At 46.0% G+C, this 20,811-nt stretch overlaps 1 protein-coding gene across 1 annotated transcript in view; it reads right to left on the bottom strand.

Annotated features, from left to right (window-relative positions):
* Positions 1-14,651, bottom strand: part of arfgef3 (ARFGEF family member 3) — a 44,071-nt gene extending 29,420 nt beyond the window's left edge. The window contains exons 1-12 of the mRNA XM_083694739.1: positions 14,293-14,651; positions 12,887-12,938; positions 9,522-9,603; positions 8,703-8,834; positions 7,503-7,571; positions 5,192-5,308; positions 4,868-4,913; positions 3,771-3,855; positions 2,824-2,928; positions 2,196-2,523; positions 1,489-1,601; positions 452-1,389 (exon numbers count right to left, since the gene is read on the bottom strand). Coding sequence (XP_083550865.1) covers positions 452-1,389; positions 1,489-1,601; positions 2,196-2,523; positions 2,824-2,928; positions 3,771-3,855; positions 4,868-4,913; positions 5,192-5,308; positions 7,503-7,571; positions 8,703-8,834; positions 9,522-9,603; positions 12,887-12,938; positions 14,293-14,377 — 2,152 coding nt within the window. The 5' untranslated portion in view covers positions 14,378-14,651. The remainder of the gene's footprint in view (positions 1-451; positions 1,390-1,488; positions 1,602-2,195; positions 2,524-2,823; positions 2,929-3,770; positions 3,856-4,867; positions 4,914-5,191; positions 5,309-7,502; positions 7,572-8,702; positions 8,835-9,521; positions 9,604-12,886; positions 12,939-14,292) is intronic.
* Positions 14,652-20,811: the final 6,160 nt, after the last annotated feature.

Genomic DNA, 20,811 nt, shown 5'->3' with positions numbered 1-20,811 from the left:
CAGGAACTCTTGGCCAGGATTGTGATCATTTGTTGTCTTGTCTCTGATGGTGTGTTGTCTCATTAATCTTATAGAGTCATAGAAATGTACTTTTATATTTACTGGAGAATATACTTTCTCTTTCTCTCTCCCCCTCCCTCATCTCTTCCACAACCCCCCTAACCCCCCCCCCCCCCCGCCTCTCTATTACTAACAGAAGATGGAGGAGAAGTTCTACAGGGTAACATCTGTGGTGCTCCTCTCCCTCTCTCTCTCTCTCTCTCTCTCCCTCTCCCCCTCTCTCTCTCTCTCTCTCTCCCTCTCTCTCTCTCTCTCTCTCTCTCTCTCTCTCTCTCTCCCTCTCCCCCTCTCTCTCTCTCTCTCTCTCTCTCTCTCCCTCTCTCTCTCTCTCTCTCTCTCTCTCTCTCCTTCTCCCTCTCTCCCTCCCTGTCTCTCCCCTCCCCTCTCTTACCAGCCTGTAGACCGGAGCAGAAGCTAGACGAGAAGTTCTGCAGGGTAACATCCACGTCTGTAGTGTTGCTCATGCCCAGCAGACGGGGAAGCAACCCCGCCAGTGATTGGACGAACAGCCTGGCACTCTGCTGGTCTGCTTCCTGGTTCCGGAGCAGCTTGAGTGACAGGGCGGCGTTGCGGAGGGAGCGGTGGCCGGGGCAGTCGCGTGGCGTCTGGTCCTCGTCAGCTAGTGAACAGTTATCGGAGCCCATGTCAGACACGTCCGAGCGCCCAGAGTCCTTCTCCGCAGCCATGGAGTACTGGTCACAGCTGTCGAACTCCGTACGCGACAGGTCCTGCTCCTCCACGCTGAAGTTGCTCTCACTGTACCGCGACCCATGTGGGCGCCCCCGGGACTCCACAGACAGGAAGTTGGTAATGTCAGGGTAGACAAGGGCATGGCTTCTTTGGACCACATCCGGCGGTCCTCCAGGCTCCGCCCCTGGTTCTCTGGTGCCTGCTGGTGGGTCAGGCGGGTCAGCCGGGGTGTCAGGTGGTGGGGAGACGCGAGGCTCCTCCCCGCATTCCTCAGGGGTGGTCTGACCCAGTACCCCCTCCAGAGAGGTCTGGCCCGTCTCTGTGGTGACGCTGATGCTGATGTCGGGGCTGCGCTCGGTAGCAGCAGTGGCGGGCTCCCAGGGAGCATGCTCTGACGACAAGACGCGACGCTGCCAGCGGAAGTCCGCCTCGTTGATCTCCATGGACTCCCGCGTGGACTCCGCCCCCTCCGTCAGCTCGTCCAATCGGCGCAGCAGCATGCGGGCCTGATCGGACTGCAGGCCACGACCATGGCTCAGCTCGTCCAGGGCTCCGAGGAGAGCGCATGCACAGGAGACGGATGCATAACACGCTTCGATGCCCCCCTTCACACACGCCTCCGTCATGCCATCCATCACCCTGAGGAATAGAATAGAATAGAGAGTGAAAATGTGTTGTTGGCGTCACCTCATAAAAGCATCACATTGCACACAATAAAAAGAGACTGTTGGTCCCCACAGTTTGAGCAGGTCGAGGTGGGACTTCCTCTTGGAGAAGGAGCGCTTTCTGTTCTCAGGTTCAGTAACACAGGGACCCGCCAGGTCAAACAGGCGCTGGGGACTGCCGAGAATCTACACAACACAGACAGAACCAACATACACAGGTAGTTAACAAGAGCTGGGGAGAGTTAGATAGTTAACACAGGGCAGTGACACACAGGTCAAACAGACGGGACTGCTCGGGATTGCCTCGAATCTACAACAACATAGACAACAAATTTCAATATCAGATTGAGCATCTCACTCTTTTTCATTTCTATATTAATCAATAACATTAAAAGTGTGGTTTTAAATTCCAGTCCTGGCCAGCTTCCTTAGCCTACACACACTAGCACATTTAATCAACTAATCTATCAATCATCAACCGCTATAGAACGGAAACATGCAAGCTGGGAAGGCCCTAAGACTTGGTTTGAAAACCCTTTATGCAGTAGTGATGGGACATGAGTGAGGAAGCATGAGTGAGCCAGGGGAGGCTGGTGGAGGTAAAAATTGGAGGATGGGCTCATTATAATGCATGGAATGGAATAGGGAATTATCATCAAACACATGTGTATGATACCATTCCTCATTCCATTTCATGCATTACAACGAGCCTGTCCTTGGATTTCTACCTCCATCAGCCTCCACTGGAGTGAGCCAGTGGCAACCCCTTAACATCCCTACCTCCTTCATGATCTTGATAGCCTCCACCCTATGCTGTGGTGGTGGGTACAGCAGGATACGGTGGTACAGTGACTGTAGGACAGGCTTCATGCTCTCCACACACCCCACCAGGCGCACCAGCTCTGCTGCCACGTAACAGATGGTCCGTACCACTGGCCCGATCATGGCAGGGGTGCTGGAGGAGCAACCAGAACCCCTGCCCTGGTCTGACACCCCTCCCAGGGAAGGGTCCAACTCTTGGGACCCCCCGTGTCCGTGGGCTGAGGTGATGGTCTTGTCGTTAGCTGGGTTCCCCATGATCACTACTAATGATGGACACAACTGCTTCCTGGGAGAGGGGGATGGAAGGGGGGGGGGATGGAAGGGGGGGGGGGAGAGGGAGAGAGAGAGAGAGAGAGAGGGAGAGAGAGAGAGAGAGAGGGAGGACGAGATGAGAGCTGGAGGACTTTTTACATGTTTGATTTAGACTATAGACAGAATCAGAGTTTGGGTCAATTCCAGTGTTGAATTAGACAGGAATGTCCCTATCAAGGCCTAAACTAAAGGCGTATCTTCTTTGAGTACTGGGAAAAGCATTAGACAAAATAAGTTGATTATTATTATTATTAAACAGGATAAGTGCTCTTACCAGACAAGGTCAGTGAAGCCTCTGTACAGGTGCATTGTGGGAGGGCAGCTGCTGAGCATGGAGAGGATGCACTCTAGATAGAGAAGCTGGAGCAACTGGTTCTCACTAGAAACAACATCAAAACATACAGTTTATGAGAACACAGAATCAGTCTATATAGAGTAGACATCAAACATATAGATACAGTACAGTAGGGGGAAGCAGGAAACATAGAAACCACCTAGACTCTAGATTGAACACAGAAATCAAGCACAGAGATATGTGAGATGTTCTCACTGGAGAAATATCAAGTGGAGAGAACTCACTTCCCAGTCAGCTCTCCTCTATAGTATAAAACCTATGCAAGGACTCTCCTGACATACTATAACATTGCTGTAAAAACATAATGGGGCTTTGTAGAGTGGACTGTTAGAACAGCTAGTAGATGAGATGTGACTGGGGGTACTTTGGGTGAAAGAATAACAAACAGTACGGCTATTGGGAGTGATGAGGTGAGTTTTCCCCATCATACAATGTGAGCGATTTAGGTGTCTAGAAAAGTGGTATAATATTGCACTCACTTACTATTGTCAACACTGTATTCATCACGTTCCCACTACACTTCCGCCCAAATACGCAAAAGGTCTGGTGGACCAACCCGACAAACTTGGCCTTCATTGTACCAATAGAAAGTCTGTCGAAAACAGACGCGGCATAGCCATTGGCTTTACTTCGCATCAATCATCTCCCATAGCACTTCCCCCCCAGTGGTTGCAGACCACACGTTTCTAATTCAGAGCTATGCCTTGCATCTGTGTGATTCGCTGAAATCAAATAATAACAAATACTCTACTCAGTAAATTCACTCCCACTAAGGCCAGGTTTGAGTCGTTGTTATTCCAGGCTTATATGCGCTGTGCGCAATAGCCTGGGGATGAGGTAAGCAGCATATAAAGAATAGTTCTTACTTGTCGACTCCCTCCAACTTCTCACAGAACACTGTCAGCACGGTCACCACGTCTTCACACAGAGACTGGGTGGTGGGGGACATATCTACAAACACAGGCCAAAAATCTGTGAGTCTTCACCCTTAGTGCAATCACACAACGATTGCACATCATAAATATGCAACTAGAGTGCGAAAGAGAGGTGTTGTCAAGGGTGTTTGCAAAATGTGAGAGGTTTTCCTGACATAAGCCACAAGATCAGATGAATCACCCACTCGTCACTATAATGACTCTAAACACACAGTGAGTGGATGATGGATGACGGTCCTGTGTGGCTCAGTTGGTGGAGCACGGCACTAGCAACATTAAGGTTGTGGGTTTAGAGTATGTGGGCTGATTATATTGCTAAATTGTTGCTGTAATTGATTGTAATTTTAAATCTACTTTTGATTGTTCATGTTCATGTTGTAAGCAGGGCTCCCCTGAAAAAGAGACCTTGGTCTCAGTGGGACATGCTGGGTAAATAAAGGTTTAATAAAAAAAAGAAAAATCTATACCAAAGATACATGCACTCACTTCACTGTAAGTGGCTTTGGTAAACTTCTGCTTATTGGTTTTTATGAAATTGATGTGCCTCTATTGGTTGAACACAACTGCATAAAGAGAGCTGATCCTCTTTTCATTTTGACACACAAACTGTATGTCTGTCCTTCTAGTCTGCAGCAGCATAGAGGTGTGCCTCACCTTGTCCTACTAGATGGGATGTGTAGTATATAACTCCCAGAACTCATAGCCTCATAAACAGACATAACAGCCCCCAGGGAGGTTTACCAGTCCAGGCAAGCCAAGGACAGTAGTGCCTATAAAGCACCACTGAACGGAAGACTACCTGTGAAGGTTTTACAGTGAAGGTTTCACTCCTGCGCTGCACTGTGAAGGTTTTACAGTGAAGGTTTCACTCCTGCGCTGCACTGTGAAGGTTTTACAGTGAAGGTTTCACTTCTGCGATGCTATGCTGTGTGGAAGTGAATGTCTCAGGGTAATAAAGTAGCTTTTGTGTTGCACTGTGAATGTTTCATAAAGCCTAGTGTAAAACAGAAGGCTATAAAGTACTGTACCTCTGCGTTGTAGTACGGGCACTGACAGCTCCTCTCCGTCCACTCCCTGTAGACAAACACACACACACATGCCGTATTGCACGAACGCAGATGCGCACGCACACACAAACGCACACACACACACACACATTTATGACAACTACTATTTAATTCATTGTTAACACTTTACTAGTTTACAGATCTATCAATCATAACATTAAAGGATTGAGAGAATGCAAATATTACTACATCTAGCCCTCCCGCCATCCCACACACACTTTCCATTGCCTATCCTCTACAGCAATATGAACAGAACAGAGCTGAACAGAAGGAGCTATGTCTGACCTCCTGTCTGTGTCGGAGCTGCAGTGTGAGGTCACCCAAGATCTGGCTGAGTGTCGCTCTCACAGCTGTATTTATGCTGCGCTGGTGACAGCTGGACATGAAGGTCTCTATACACACCTGGAGAATGAGACACACACACACACACACAATTTAAAATGGCATTAATTAACCGTGATTATGTTTGTGGATTTGTGGCTGTGAATCCAGACCGATCTATATGAGTTGTTTTGAGGTCTCTAGATGTAGAGCACAGTAATTTATATCTCTTTAAAGGAAGACTCTGCGGTATGATGCAGCCACAAAATAGTGGGAGACTACCAGCAGAGATTGTTAGCGTAAAAACAAGACGCACACAAACACATAAACACACATAAAGAGGATCTTAATGCTACAGAGTTATCTGAAAACTAAAGGTTATCCAGTGAGATAACACTTCTCTTGTCAAATTCATTCAAATTCATTTAATACAAACTCTGAAGGTATCGCAAATAGAACTGAGGTACTGTATATTGAGGAATGGTCATACAGTGGTGGTCACTTCAGGGGTAGTGTACCTATTAATCATGTCGCAGACAAGCATGTTATAGTAACCTGCTCCTGTCTTAGGTTAACCTGCCATATAAGTCAGTAAGGTCCCATGTCCCAGCTTACGCAGTGGAAAGTGACTGTGCCCTGCTTCGCTAACCTACGTTGTGGAAAAGGGACTTCAGATATGACGTCAGAGACCCTGACTGAGAGGTTCCCATGGTGACCAGACTGAAGCCGGAGGAGGAGGAGGAGAGAACACCTTTTCATTGTCTGTTTGTAAAGGTCAGAGAGGGGTTAGTCACGGTTCTCTGATGAGGGGGAGGATGTGTGAGTAATGAGTGTCTACAGTACACATGTTATGGTCACGATTTTGTTGGGGTCATGACGATATCTTTCACATACACAGTCATCTGCTAAGTCACTTGTAGCAATTACTCACGATAACTAATGTGATAACTTCTTTGACTGAGGCACTGTATAATGCTTCTGATGCAAAGGGAGACACTAAAACTCCATAATCGTCATGAAAATGTAAACACTCAGGTTTTTTTTTTTTTTTACACCTTCTGTTCTGCCAGATCGATGGAGCAGGCATTAGATCCAGCCTTGTATTAGGCCATAGTTATTTATGAGCCGATGTTGACAGTTTCTCTATAGTCCTGATGCAGAGTTACAGCCGGGCGGACCTTCCCCCCGCACGCACACTCGCACGCGCACACATCATGGTTTTATAGACTTTTAATGGGTAACTAAGAGGGGAGCTGAGTAACACAGAAACACAGGTACCCAAACCCACAGAGGCTCACAAATGCACTATCTAGACCTCGTAGACAGTGTATGGAGAGAGATATCAGTGGATATAATTTATAGGGTTTTTCCAGGGGCTCAAAGTGCTTCACTATACATTGTATGCGGGGGACTCCCTTCACCCACCATAAAAGTGTAGAACTCATATGGGTGATGCCACAGCAGCCATTTTGTGCCAGAATGCTCAGCACATCCAGACACGGGGTCCCAACAGGGCTAGAGAGGTGACTGGTAGTGGCAGTGGGTGTGGCAGGCTGTCTGTGAGTTTTATGTTGACTGTTGATGAATAAGCAGAATTTAGGTAATATATGGCTTAGGAAAAACACCTACTGTAAGTGGCCCTTCAAAGCCTGGCACATGTGCAGGGAGGAGAACCCTGGTACTGATCAATGTGGAGAGAGCCAGTGCCACTCTACACACTGATGACAGAGAGTAGTGACAGATTGTCCATCTACATACATGAATAATACATTATATTACCATGACTAAGGCCATTAGATGCCTAGAGACAACACTGATAGTTCTGTGTGCAACACAGCCCCCCTCTCTCTGCACATTGCTAGCTCTGGCAGATATACATATGTAGCTGTTAGCGGTAGCAGTTATGTCTACGTGGCTACTAGCAGTAGCTTTAGCGGGGAGGTCGTTCTACTGAGGAAATATAATGTCAAAGAGTCAGCCTTAATTAGACAGCTTGGAGCCATCCTTCACTAGCTAACACACATGCACACGCACGCTCACACGCATTCTCACACCCATACACACACACACACACACACACACACACACACACACACACACACACACACACACACACACACACACACACACAGACACACAGACACACAGACACAGACACACAGACACACACAGACACACACACACACACAGACACACACACACACACACACACACACACACAGACACACACACACACACACACACACACACACATGCCTGTCAGGCTGTCCTGTACCTCTGCTATCCTCAGGATGGAGTCTCCGTTGATCTCGAAGGTAGAGGAGTAGGTGATGCAGAGAAGGACCTGAGGGGGACAAGGCAGAGGCACTGAGTCAGCCAGTGAACCTCTGGAGAATAGAATAAAATAGAATAGAATAAAATAGAATAGAATAAAATAGAATAGAATAAAATAGGAGACTAAACAGAGATCTGAAACACACCCACTGAGCCTTACAGGAAGAATAGAACAGCAAAGGAAAAGAAAATAACAGCAAAGGAAAAGAATAGAACAGCAAAGGAAAAGAATAGAACAGCATAGGAAAAGAATAGAACAGCATAGGAAAAGAATAGAACAGCATAGGAAAAGAATAGGACAGTGTATAATCTAATATAATATATAATGAAATAGAATAGATTAGAATGGAAAGGAGGCAGAGATCTGAAATACACCCACTGAACCTCACGGGGAGAAAGGCAAGGCAGTGACTCAGAGGCATGTCATAGTCATGATACATAATAAAGAGATCACAGGCAAAGTGGCTCTCTGTCCCATACTAGACACACACACTAGACCTGACAGGAACCCATGATAGACAGTGAGGATCACCTTACAGTTCTGTTCTTACGTTTTGTACAACATGAGCCAGATTTGCCAGGTGTTCGCAGTAGTGAAATAATGACCCAAATCAAGTGTGTTGAGTTTAATGGAGTCTTGCTGGGTGACATGGTTTATTGGACGGGCCAATCTAAGCTGGCGCTGTGCCAGATGCCATGCAGGGAGAGGAATATTGTGGGGCATACAGAAGCATACTACCTGTTCACTAACAACATTAATTAACAAACATGTTGAGAAGCCATGAGTACAGCTAACTGGCATCAAGCCAGGGGCTGGTCTTGGGGTTAGTTTACAATCTGAAGCAGGGGCTGGTCTTGAGGTTGGTTTACTACCTGAGCCAGGGACTTGTCCTGGGGTTAGTTTAGTACCTTAGGCAGGGGCTGGTCCTGGGGTTGGTTTACTACCTGAGTATCCTGACTGCAAGGTTTATACATGATATCCCTCGTGTCTTTACACCTTACTATTTAATAGAAGGGAAACAGACTCTCAATTTGAACAGCTTCCATGATGAATAACCTCACCTGAGACCTGAAGAGTGGAGCTAATTGCCAAGGCTAATTGCCCAGACTTTAGCTCAGTGGACTTGTGGCCCAGACTCACCTTCATGACCTCGACCTGCAGGTCTTCGTGGAGGGAGGGGGTCACCCTCACCGCAGCCAACATCTGACTCAACAGCTGCCTTTCCAATGGCTCGGCTGCTGAACTCAGGAACCTGTCCTCACACAGGATCTTCTACAGGTGAGGGGGGGGGATGAAATAGATATAGAGAGTTACAGAGAGAGAGGGGGGGGGGGAAGAGGGCAGGGAGAGGGGGGGGGTCAGGGGGAGAGAGAGAAAGAGAGAGAGAGCGAGAGAGGAAGACAGACAGGGTAGAGGGTGAGGAAGAACAAAGTGTAGAGAGGGAGAAAAGAGAAGTACAGGTTGAGAAAAAGATACAATACACATCAGATAAAGATGACGTGATGAGTGTCAAAATCCAGGCTGATATAGATCAAGAATCTCTGAAGGGTTGTAGTATGAGAGAAAGGAGACATAAAAGGTTGACTGTGGCAGAGGATGACTACTGGACTGTCCTTACCTGTATCTTAATGAGGGAGGGGGAAGAGGATGGGAAGGAGGAGGAAGAGGAGGAGGAAAGAAGAGTAGGAGTGGTCTGAGAGAGGAGACTCAGAGGATGACTATTGGACTGTTCTTACCTGCATCCCAGTGAGGGAGGAGATAGAGGAGGGGGAGGAGGAGAGGAAGAGGACTGTTGGACTGTCTTTACCTGCATTCCAGTGAGGGAGGAGATAGAGGAGGGGGAGGAGGAGAGGAGGAGGACTGTTGGACTGTCTTTACCTGCATGCCAGTGAGGGAGGAGATAGAGAAGGGGGAGGAGGAGAGGAAGGAGGAGGAGGAGGACTGTTGGACTGTCCTTACCTGCATTCCAGTGAGGGCGGTCTGAGCTAGCTTGGTGCTCTTAGACTCCAGAGCCATCTGCAGAGGAAGGAGACATCTCTCTCTGCAAACACACAATCATAGAATATGACTAAGACACATGTACTGTAGAGTAGGTCAACAATATAATAATAATAATAATGACAATAATAATAACATTAATATTATATTTTATATATATATATTTTATTTGTAAAGGGTTAGGGTTTCATTTGTACAATCTCAAAGCATATAAAACTGAGTGCACTTAAAAAAATAAACAGACAAAAATAACAATACTCTATTAACAAAGAAAACTACAGGAAGGCCTATCTGGAGAGGAAGATGTTTGTCATAGCCTGATGGTGTGGCCTGGCCCTCCAGCACCAGCAAGCCATGGTAGTAGCCTAAACTTTCTCAGAGTGCATGACACTGTAGATGACTGCTTATAACACTGGTTATAACAGTTTTTAAACTGAGCCCCGAATACAAGCCTGCAGGCTCCTACATATGCCAAGTAGTACTGTGTCAACATAGGTCATTTTGAATCTGTTCTATCGCAGACTCTGCGATATGACGTCACCACAGGGAGTTGGGTGACTTTAGAGTTCCAGATTCATCCAAGCAAGACGTTTCACTGCCTAGAAAGTCCGTCTGCGCACAAGCACGGCAGTGCAACGTGATAGCCATGTGACAAATACTGCTGTGAATTGTCTTGATGTACGCTAACTATCTCTGCTGGTAGTCTCCCACTATTTTGTGGCTGCCTCATACCGCAGAGTCTTCCTTTAAAGAGATATAAATTACTGTGCTCTACATCTGGAGTCCTCCAAACAACTCATATAGATCAGTCTGGATTCACAGCCACAAATCCACAAACATAATCACGGTTAACTAATGGCATTTTAAATAATGTGTGTGTGTGTGTGTGTGTGTGTGTGTGTGTGTGTGTGTGTGTGTGTGTGTGTGTGCTCACACATTGTCGCTGTCTCTTATTCAAACGGATGCTCAATTACATGGCTGATTTAAATGAGAGGGAAAGATTTTCCTTTTGAGGAAGTAACAGGAAGGAAGAGAGACTTCCTGTGGAACCAAAACAGCAGGACTGTTGTACAGTCTGTGTAATAATCTCTAATTGGATATCATGATGGCTCCAAGGTGGCAAGGATTTCAACTACGAGACACATTCAGCTTAATAAGCAGAAAATATGGAGACGTTCTTACAGTATTAATCATCACGACTCAATCTCAACACTGCCTCATCACCACTAATGAAGACATCACTTTACAAGTACTGTATAACAGTAAATCATCTTTACAACTTCCCATTTAATAAAAGGCAAACATACTCTCTCATTATCAACACCCACAATTCCTCAGTATCACTAATAAATACATAAATAAAAAATCACTTTGCCAAATACTGTATAAAAGGAAATAATTTTTACACCTTCCCATTTAATAGAAGACAGATTCTCAATTTGAAAAGCTTCTATGATGAAAAACCTTGTCTGAGACCTGAAGACTAAAAGATAATTGCCAAGGCCTTAGCTCAGCAAGCTATCACATACTGTACCATATGTATAATCATCACAACCTTTTGATTTATTGACATAGGGGGATAAACCACAAACTCAGTAAATAGTGGTAAATCTTCTGTGCGTACTAAAATACATTATAAGCAGTCATCTACAGTGCCTATGTCATGCACTATATGAGAAGGCTGAGCACTATAGCTTATGGTGCTGGAAGGGCCACAGCATCATGGAGTTATGGAGATGGTCTCTACTGTGGTCTTCTCCTGACCTGTCATGACTCCACTATGTCAACGTACATATCCAATGGCAAGGAGTACACTATAGTACAATATATGAATGATATAACCATTGTCTTAGTACTGGTCACTGAGCCTGAACTGATCACTGACTGCACATTCACTGAGTCATGTTGGTGCCTAAGGCTAAACCAGGTCACAGAGACGAGAGGAGAGGAGAGGAGAGGAGAGGAGAGGAGAGGAGAGGAGAAGTGAGGAGAGGAGAGGAGAGGAGAGGAGAGGAGAGGAGAGGAGAGGAGAGGAGAGGAGAGGAGAGGAGAGGAAAGGAGAGCAGATGGGAGGGGAGGGGAGGGGAGGGGAGGAGAGGAAAGGAGAGGAGAGGACAGGTTCTATCTAAAGTATGCGGTTGCTGAGCAGGCAGAAATGGTGTGAAGTGTGAAAAGTGTCTGTCCTGAGCCAGACAGTTTGGAGGAGTTACACAACTATACTTGAACATCACACTATACATCACAATAGAGCAAATGTGTAAAAACGAATCTTGGTTTGTTGGCAAAACCTCTCAATAGTAGATACAGACAGAATGATTTAATTAGCCCACAGTTTTTTGTCCAGTACATCATGTTCTTGACACTGCCTAATTGCCCCCACAGCAGGTGTGTGTGTGTGTGTGTGTGTGTGTGTGTGCGTGCATGCTTAAGTGCTTGCGTATGTACGTGCATGCGTGTGTGTGTGTGTGTGTGTGTGTGTGTGTGTGTGTGTGGGTAAGAGAGTGGAAGGGCAGAGGAAAGCGTGACTGCATTAGTGAAACTGCACAACAATGACACTACATAATGAAGAGGACATCCATGTTTCACACACATCAATCTTTTAATGAGGACATCTTGATTGACAGCTTTGTGATCACATTTCTATTTTTGGCTTTAATCACTTCATCATGACCTACACTCACTGAGCACTTTATTAGGAACACTATACTAATGCTGGGTAGGGCCTCCCTTTGCTCTCAAAACAGCCTCAATTCTTTGTAGCATTGATTCCACAAAATGTTGGAAACATTCCTTTGAGATTCTTGTCCAGGATGACATGATTCCATCAGGCAATTCCTGCAGATTTTTCAGGTGCACTTTCAAGCTCTGAATCTTCCATTCTACTACATCCCAAAGGTGTTCTTTGGGTGACTTGGAAGGCCACTAAAGAACACTGAACTCATTGTCATGTTGATGAAACCAGTTTGAGACGACTTTTGCTTTGTGACATGATGCATTATTATGCTGGAAGTAGCCATTAGAAGATGGGTAAATTGTGGCCATGAAGGGATGCTCAAATAGGCTGTGGCATTCAAGCGATGATTGATTGGTATTAACGGGCCCAAAGCGTGCCAAGAAAACATTCTCCACACCATTACACCACCTCCACCAAGAGAAGGTGTACAGGTGTTCCTAATAAAGTGCCCAATGAGTGTATATGTAGGCTAATGTAATAGCAACCTAACCCTAACATACAGTACAAACACTTCTCTACTGTACATAGACACACACACACACACACACACACACACACACACACACACACAGATGCCTGGTCACTAACTTACCTAAGCTTTGATGGCGAAATCTTGGCAGATCCATTTTGAACCTGGAGGGTCTCTGTAACATCATACACATTGAAGACATTGATTGTGGTCGAGGAAAGTCCTAGCCCGTTGGACTGAAATGTACACAGGCTTCCCAGTCTGTACTTATGCTTTGTTGTTGCACAGACTAACACAAACAATGACAGATATCTCCTTATAGGCTTTCATGAAAACCATTAATTCATTAACTTTCTTCTTTTTTTTTATTTCTTTTTTTTATAATCCAATGAAAATATTCATAACAAAAATGGCATCATCATGAATTATTAATGAACAGGTTTGTGGTGGAGGGTAGACTGCCTGTCTTGCCACATGAGAGAGAATAGGCTTGCCTTGCCTGTATTAAGAGACAAGATAAGTGCTCCTTCGCCATTGCCCTGTGAACAGCATACCATTAATCTCTCATCAGCATACTGTTCCTACCTGCCATCCTATTGATATGCAAAGCCAGCAGGGACACCACCTGCTGACTCCACGCCTTGTGCTATCCTGTCACTCTTAAACTACTCATGTCACAGAGGAAGTTCTGTGAACCACCATTGTATGATTTGCAACCTTTCCTGAGACCTGGAGGCTTTAGCTCAGCAGACTAGCACAGGCTTGAAGCACGCAGGACCCAGGTTCGAAACCAAAGTGAGTCACACTAAAAGAGGAGACAGGAGCCTCGCTACGAGCAGGTGCCACAGTGGGGTGAAACATCACAATAGGACTTAGGACAGCTGGTACAGCAGCATGCTGATGAGAGATGAATGCTGTTCTGTACACAGGGCAATGTCCAGGGCGAAGCACACTTCTCTAATAATACAGGCAAGGCCAGTCTATACTTAACAACTGTCTGTCACAACCTTGCACTGTGGCAATGAATGACTGACAGGTAATGTTCTCCCCAGAGCAATATCAAACGTGCAATGCTGTAGGCTACTACAGTATACTACACAGCTTTATTGAACTCGTGTCATCTACTGTAGTACGTGAATTAATTCCTTCTGAGGCGTTAGCATACGTTTCTCAGTGTGGCTCTTGGTATCACTAGGCTAGGAATCTTATCTGCATAACTTGTTTCGATTGCGTGATCAAGTCAATCTACAAGGCCTTTTACTCGTCCCACTGACTTGGGACACAAAGCTTGCCGACACACAAAGGTTCTCTAAATAATAACTATATTATTTCCGGGACAGCAGGCATACAAGCAAATAGATGAACAGTCTATATTGTCAGATCATTAAACGGCTATTCAAATAGACACCGGCTTTCAGACAATGACAACTGCTTTAATTATGTTTGCCATTGTCATGTTTTCATTTCTATTTGGCAACATTTGTGACAGGTGTAGCCACTGCCTCCGCTGCCACTGTAGTCATACTTACCACAGGCGAACACACACGCATCCCGGATCGCTTTGTGTTTATTCCCAGACGCATCCTTCTGTAGTTTCCGTAGTGTTTCCTCCATTGTAAAGAGATGACAACAGCTTTCTGGTAACTGCGCTGGTACTGTTCACGGGCGCAGCATCCCTGTTCTCTTATGATGATTCACCGTCAGCCAGGCCAATGATCGGAGCGACCAGCGTCAATCCGGGAGAACCCGGAGGAAGCCTTATTTATTTATCCTAAACCGTCGGATAGGCGTTCCAGAGAGGTTAACAGTTGGATATGAATGCCAAAGAACAAACACCATGATAACGCACCTGAGATACCTGCATTTATTGTTGAATTACATGTCACAATCCCAGCCTCACAACAAGATTGTAGCCCGGCCCATGTCATTTCCTCGTAATTCGTTCAGAGAAATCTGAGAGACGGAAACTGTGGTTGTGGATCGTCTGTGTCGTGTGGAGCGGCTGGGATTATACAGACAGGTGGTGCTGTGGCCCATAACAGTAGGCTAAATGCTCGATTTTAATCCGAGGTTTTTGTTTTTTTCTCATCAAGCCTTTTTTTTTAATGTTCTGATGAGTGTTTAGAATTTTAGAATGTACAATTGTTTTACTCCACAGCTAACCACACAATTTCCATTCAACATGATGGAGGATGGAATCTTTGATTCCATGCATTATATTCATTCTCACCCTTCAGGCACGGGCTTTACTGTTGCTACACCCCAACACAAGGCGCGAGATATTCGTAGTTCGGTGTCGTGCCGAGGTAACATTGTGATACTGTTAAACGATGGAGACATTATCAACGGAATTATTACAATATTGTAACAACAGCAACATCGTATCCACATAACCAGTTGGGCAATGGCAGCTGAAATGTAGCCTGACAATGTTACGACTTTGGTTATAATTCTATGACCCTTTATTTTGGGGGGAGCTCTAGCAAGTCCCTAGTATTGAGGGGTGAGTGTTTTGCCAGCAGAACACTAAGCCTGGGTAGCCTAGCCAAGGCTGGATTATGGACCGGGCCAGTGGGGCACGTGCCCCGGGGCCTCGGACTGCCAGGGGGCCTCCAAGCCTCAGGCTGCGCGCGGTGCATGGTCCAAGACTTCCGGAGGAAGTTGAACGCCAGGGCCCTCAGTGCGCACAGCGCAAGCTGACCACTAAGTCCCTGGGTGCTTATAGCGTGAGCTCACCACTAGGGGCCCCCCAGACCCCTCAGCGCTTACAATCTGAGGGCCCCCGGGCCCCTTGGTGTTTAAAATGTGAGCTGACCACTACTGCCCCCCAGACCCCTCGGCGCTTACAATGTGAGGGCCCCCAGACCCCTTGGTGTTTAAAACGTAAGCTGACCACTAGGGCCCCTGGGCCCCTCAGCGCTTACAGTGTGAGGGCCCCCAGGCGTTTAAAGAGTGAGCTAACCACTACAAGCCCCTAGGCCGCTGGGGCTTAAGGCGTGATCTGACCACTAGGGCCACTGGGCCCCTCGGCACCTACAGTGTGATGGTCCCTGTGCCCCTCCGTGCTTAAAGCATGAGCTGACCACTAGGGCCCCCGGGCCCTGCAGCGCTTACAATGTGAGGCCCCTCGGTGCTTAAAGGGTGAGCTGACCACTAGGGCCCCCGGGCCCTGCAGCGCTTACAATGTGAGGCCCCTCGGTGCTTAAAGGGTGAGCTGACCACTAGGGCCCCCGGGCCCCTGGGTGCGTACAGTGTGGATTGACCACTAGGTCCCCCAGGTAACACCTGGGCCTCTTGGTACATGCAGGGCATGATTAAAACGATAGCCTCTCAGAGAGTACAGTGCTTCTGTACAACTGAGCCACTGGTTGACAAGCTACAATATGCTGTGACATAATACAATGTTCACCAACAAGTCAGTCCATTCTGCATAACAGGAGAGTTGTTGGTTATTTGACTTACCGTAACTAGCTATCCCTTTATTTTAGCTTGCTGCCCATTTGCCCATATGATTCAGCTTGTTAACAGAAGTTAATTAGCTAGCTGCCATTTTTGCTAGCTAGCTGCTCTTACAACCAAATTAGCTGCACTAAAAAGCCAGCTAGTTAACTAGCTGTCGGCCTAAAATTCAGCTGTCTAACTAGTTAGGTGGCACACAACTTAACTAGTTAGTTAGGTGGCATTTGTTCGCGGGTCGTCTGTGTGAAAGGGGTATAAGTTAAAAAGGTAGCTAGCTACAGTGGGTTGAATACATGTTAAAACAGCATGCCATAGTCATGATGCTTAAATCAAAGCTACTGGCTAGTTTACTATTAGGGCTGTTAGTTCAAAACTACTATTAGTTCAAAACTTGGGATGCTGTGGCCGTGGGAATAAAAACCTCATTGAGAGCTTATTAGCTAGCGGATTTGTGAAACATTAAATAAATATGCTAAAAGCTATATTTTTTCATACACTAACGCATATATAAGAGACCCAATCTATACTTAAAGATTTAGGAAAACCCCATTCATTTTTTCCATAGAGCGTCTGTTTTTAGATCCATGGAAGTAGATAATGCTGCTGTTTACATGCAAATTGTCGACAGCTCTTATGAGGTCTTTTTCCCCCTCCCCATCGATGGGGTGTGGCCTATGTGCATCGATGGGGTGTGGCCTATGTGCATCAATGGGGTGTGGCCTATGTGCATCGATGGGGTGTGGCCTATGTGCATAGTCTCCACCAAGTCATTTCACTGACTTATCAGAAACCTTTGTTGGTTGTTCAGCCAATGAAAAAAAAGTTATCTTTTGAATTTCAAGCAACATAATTCTCTCTGTCAGGCAGGTATATAAGACATTTCTTGGTAGGAAAAGTTCCAACCACATAGTTCTGAAATATGGACCACAAACATTGGAATAGTGATGCTTCCAAATGGAAAGCTAAAAAAGAAAAGGAGGCAAGAGAGGCAGTTTTGCTTCAAAGTGTTCCAGTCATTGCCAACTTTATTCAAAAACCCTCTGATAGTAATAAAGTGACAGCAGCACTATTCAGCTGTGAGGAAGAAACTAGCACTAGTTCAGTTTTCAGTAATGTTGTCACTCCCCCAGAGCCATCCTTTGAAGGTGAACCCTTACCAGCTAATGGTATACAAGAACCATCATTTCCACCTCAGGAGCAGTTGGGCAGTTAACAAAAATCAAATCAGCAACCAAGCCATTCCTGGTGCTATGAGGTCACTGACCCTGCATTATGGCAAAGCACTTCCAGTGACATTGTTAAGTCAGTGCTTATTGAAAGAGGAGGCGTCCCATTCCAAATCGCAGTGAAAAATACCCAGCTTCAGTCCGAGATAGAGCGCTTGGTGGAAAGACTAGAAGTTCCAACAATGAACTTTTTGACTGTATATTGCCAAATGGGCAGAAGGTTTCTAGACAGTGGCTACTGTGCTCACCCTCAACAGGTTGTGTGTACTGTTTTGCATGCAAACTGTTCTCCAGCAAGCTTGGTGGCTTTAGTCAGGGGTTTAGTGACTGGAAACACTCTGAAAGAATAGGGGAACACGAAAAGAGTGCAGAACACAGATCATGCATGCTTGCCTTGCACCAGCGGACAAAGGGCAGTGTTATAGATGCAGATCTCATGCAGCAACATGATGGGGAACGTACATACTGGAGGGACATTTTGAAAAGAGTTGTAGCAGTGATCAAGTTCTTGGGTGAAAGAGGACTTGCGTTTAGGGGAGAAGATGAACGGTTTGGGTCAATCCATAACGGTAATTTCCTTGGCATCCTAGAATTACTATCACAATTTGACCCATTCTTAGCTGAACATATTAAAAAGTTGGTGGAAAAGAGGCACGGCGTCCTATTTGTTATCGACAATATGTGAGAAATTCATTGAGCCAATGGGTCAGAAAACTCGCCAAACAATAGCAGATGAGCTGGATGCCAGGATGCCAAATATTTTTCAATAATTGTTGACTCCACCCTAGACATGTCATATGTGGACCAATTGACGTTCATATTCCGGTTTCTTAACAGCAGTGGGGATGTGGTGGAGCGATTCCTGGGCTTTGAGCCAATTGAGAAAAGTCTTTTGGAAGACAGATGTCAGACTGACATTAAAATCGCTGTCCAGTACTCGGTGGAGTGCTCGGGCAGAGTCAACCAAGGCACTGTGGAGAAATTACACCCACATTAGAGAGGCCTTTGGTGGTATGTGCAATGATGATAATGAGAAAAGAGATACTCGAATTGAGGCTGCTAGACTATGTGCTAAATTGGACACCTTTGGGATGGTGTTCATGGCACATTTCTGGGACGTCATACTTGACCGGTTACACGCTACAAGCATGCACCTACAGAAAAGTGACATTGACAAAAGCAAAACATTTGCAGATCAGCGCTCAGAGCCAGGTGTGACACTTGAGGGGAGGGAGAAGTTCAAAATAGAAACATTTTATGTGGTCATTGATAAGTTAGTGGCATGCCTTGAACATCACTTGGACGTTTACAAGCATTTGACCAGTCTCTTTGGAGTTCTGTTTATGTCAGATCAGGTGTCTAACAGTGATGACATAGTGGAAAAGGTAAATGCACTCTCCGCTGCATATCCATCAGACCTGGACATAAACTTTGCCAACAAACTCATCCAATTCAAGTCTTTCATGTCTGACTCTGAGGGTGAGAAGTGCCCAACTAAATTGCTTGAGACGTTGCAGGCACTTAATCTGCAGTCAGTGTTCCCCAATGTTTTTGTGGCCAGGGTGAGCGGACATTTTCCCTTTTAGTCAGAATAAAAAATGAGCTGCGGAGTAGCATGTGCCAAACATGTCTCAACTCATTATCACTTATGTCAATAGAGTCAGACAGCTAGATTTTGCTGGGGGGGCGGCCTCCAAACGACATGTGCCCAGGGGCCCTATGATCCGGCCCTGAGCCTAGCTAAAGCGCAACCGTCCCTGACTTCAAATTTAGGGAGGCCCTTTGATAGGCTATTGTCAGCACAGTGAGTCGATAATGAAGGGGCTGTGCCCTACACTGGTTGGTGCCCCCTGTACAGTTGATCTTTTTTAATTGAAAGAACCATCCAGTGTGTTTGTTTTAAGAACCACCCCTTCACTTCTCGCTCCAACAAAAGGAGCAAGGAAGAAGAGAGGAACAATGCCTTGCCCAAATTAGATTACATTACATTACATTACATTACATTCAACTTTATTGTCATTGTGCAGAGTACAAGTACAGAGACAACGAAATGCAGTTAGCGTCTAACCAGAAGTGCAAAAAAAGCAGAAAAGTGCAGTATAAGCAGTATATGAGCAGTATAAGTAGTGCAGTATAAGCAGTATATGTATTAACAGTAACATTATAAGCAGAATAAATATAGAATGCAGTATGAACAGTATAAGCAGCATATGAGCTGTATAAGCAGTGCAGTATAAGCAGTATATATGTATTAACAGTAACATTAAAGCAGAGTAAATCAGCAGAATAAATATGGAATGCAGTATGAACAGTATAAACAGATATGTACAGTATGTACAGATATGTGCAGTGTATTAACAGTAGCATTATAAGATTAGTAAAAAGAAAATAAGGATATGTGCATTATGAACAGTATAGACAGAGCAGTAGTATGTAGTATAAGAGCAGTGTGTACAAGTGAGGATACAGTATGTCCAGTTTATAGGAATACTATAGGGTAAGAGTAGTACAATTGTCCGGGGGGGGTGGGGTGGGGGGTGTAGGGGTTGGTAGGTTGTCACCTAGGTGCAGAGTTGGAGTTCAGTAGGGTGACAGCCGCAGGGAAGAAGCTTCCTCTGAACCTGCTGGTTCGGGTGCGGAGGGACCTGTAGCACCTCCCGGAGGGGAGTGGGGTGAACAGTCTGTGGTTGGGGTGAGAAATGTCCTTGACGATGCTGCGTGCCTTACGCAAGCATCGCTTGCCCTGGACAGCCTCAATGAAGGGGAGTGAGGAACCGGTGATGCGTTGGGCAGTTTTCACCACCCTCTGCAGTGCTTTCCGGTCAGAGGCAGAGCAGTTGCCATACCATACTGTGACACAGTTGGTGAGGATGCTCTCGATGGTGCAGCGGTAGAAGTTCACCAGGATCTGAGGAGACAGATGGACCTTCTTTAGTCTCCTCAGGAAGAAGAGACGCTGGTGAGCCTTCTTGATCAGGGTAGAGGTGTTGAGGGTCCAGGAGAGATCCTCAGAGATGTGGACACCCAGAAACTTGAAGCTGGTGACTCGCTCCACCTCAGTCCTGTTGATGAGGATGGGGGTGTGTGTGCCAGCTTTTGACTTCCTGAAGTCCACAATGAGCTCTTTGGTCTTTCTGGTGTTGAGAGCCAGGTTGTTGTCGGTGCACCACACTGTTAGGTGCTGGACCTCCTCCCTGTAGGCCGTCTCATCATTGTTGCTGATGAGACCAATCACCGTTGTGTTGTCTGCAAACTTAACAATGGTGTTTGAGCCATGTACAGGTGTGCAGACGTAGGTGAAGAGGGAGTAAAGGAGGGGGCTCAGCACACAGCCTTGTGGAACGCCGGTGTTCAGGGTGAGGG

This window comes from Argentina silus (genome assembly GCF_951799395.1).
Source record: "Argentina silus genome assembly, chromosome: X".
NCBI lineage: Eukaryota > Metazoa > Chordata > Actinopteri > Argentiniformes > Argentinidae > Argentina > Argentina silus.
The sequence above is the reverse complement of the archived record's forward strand: the minus strand, read 5'-3'. Positions and strand labels throughout refer to the sequence as shown.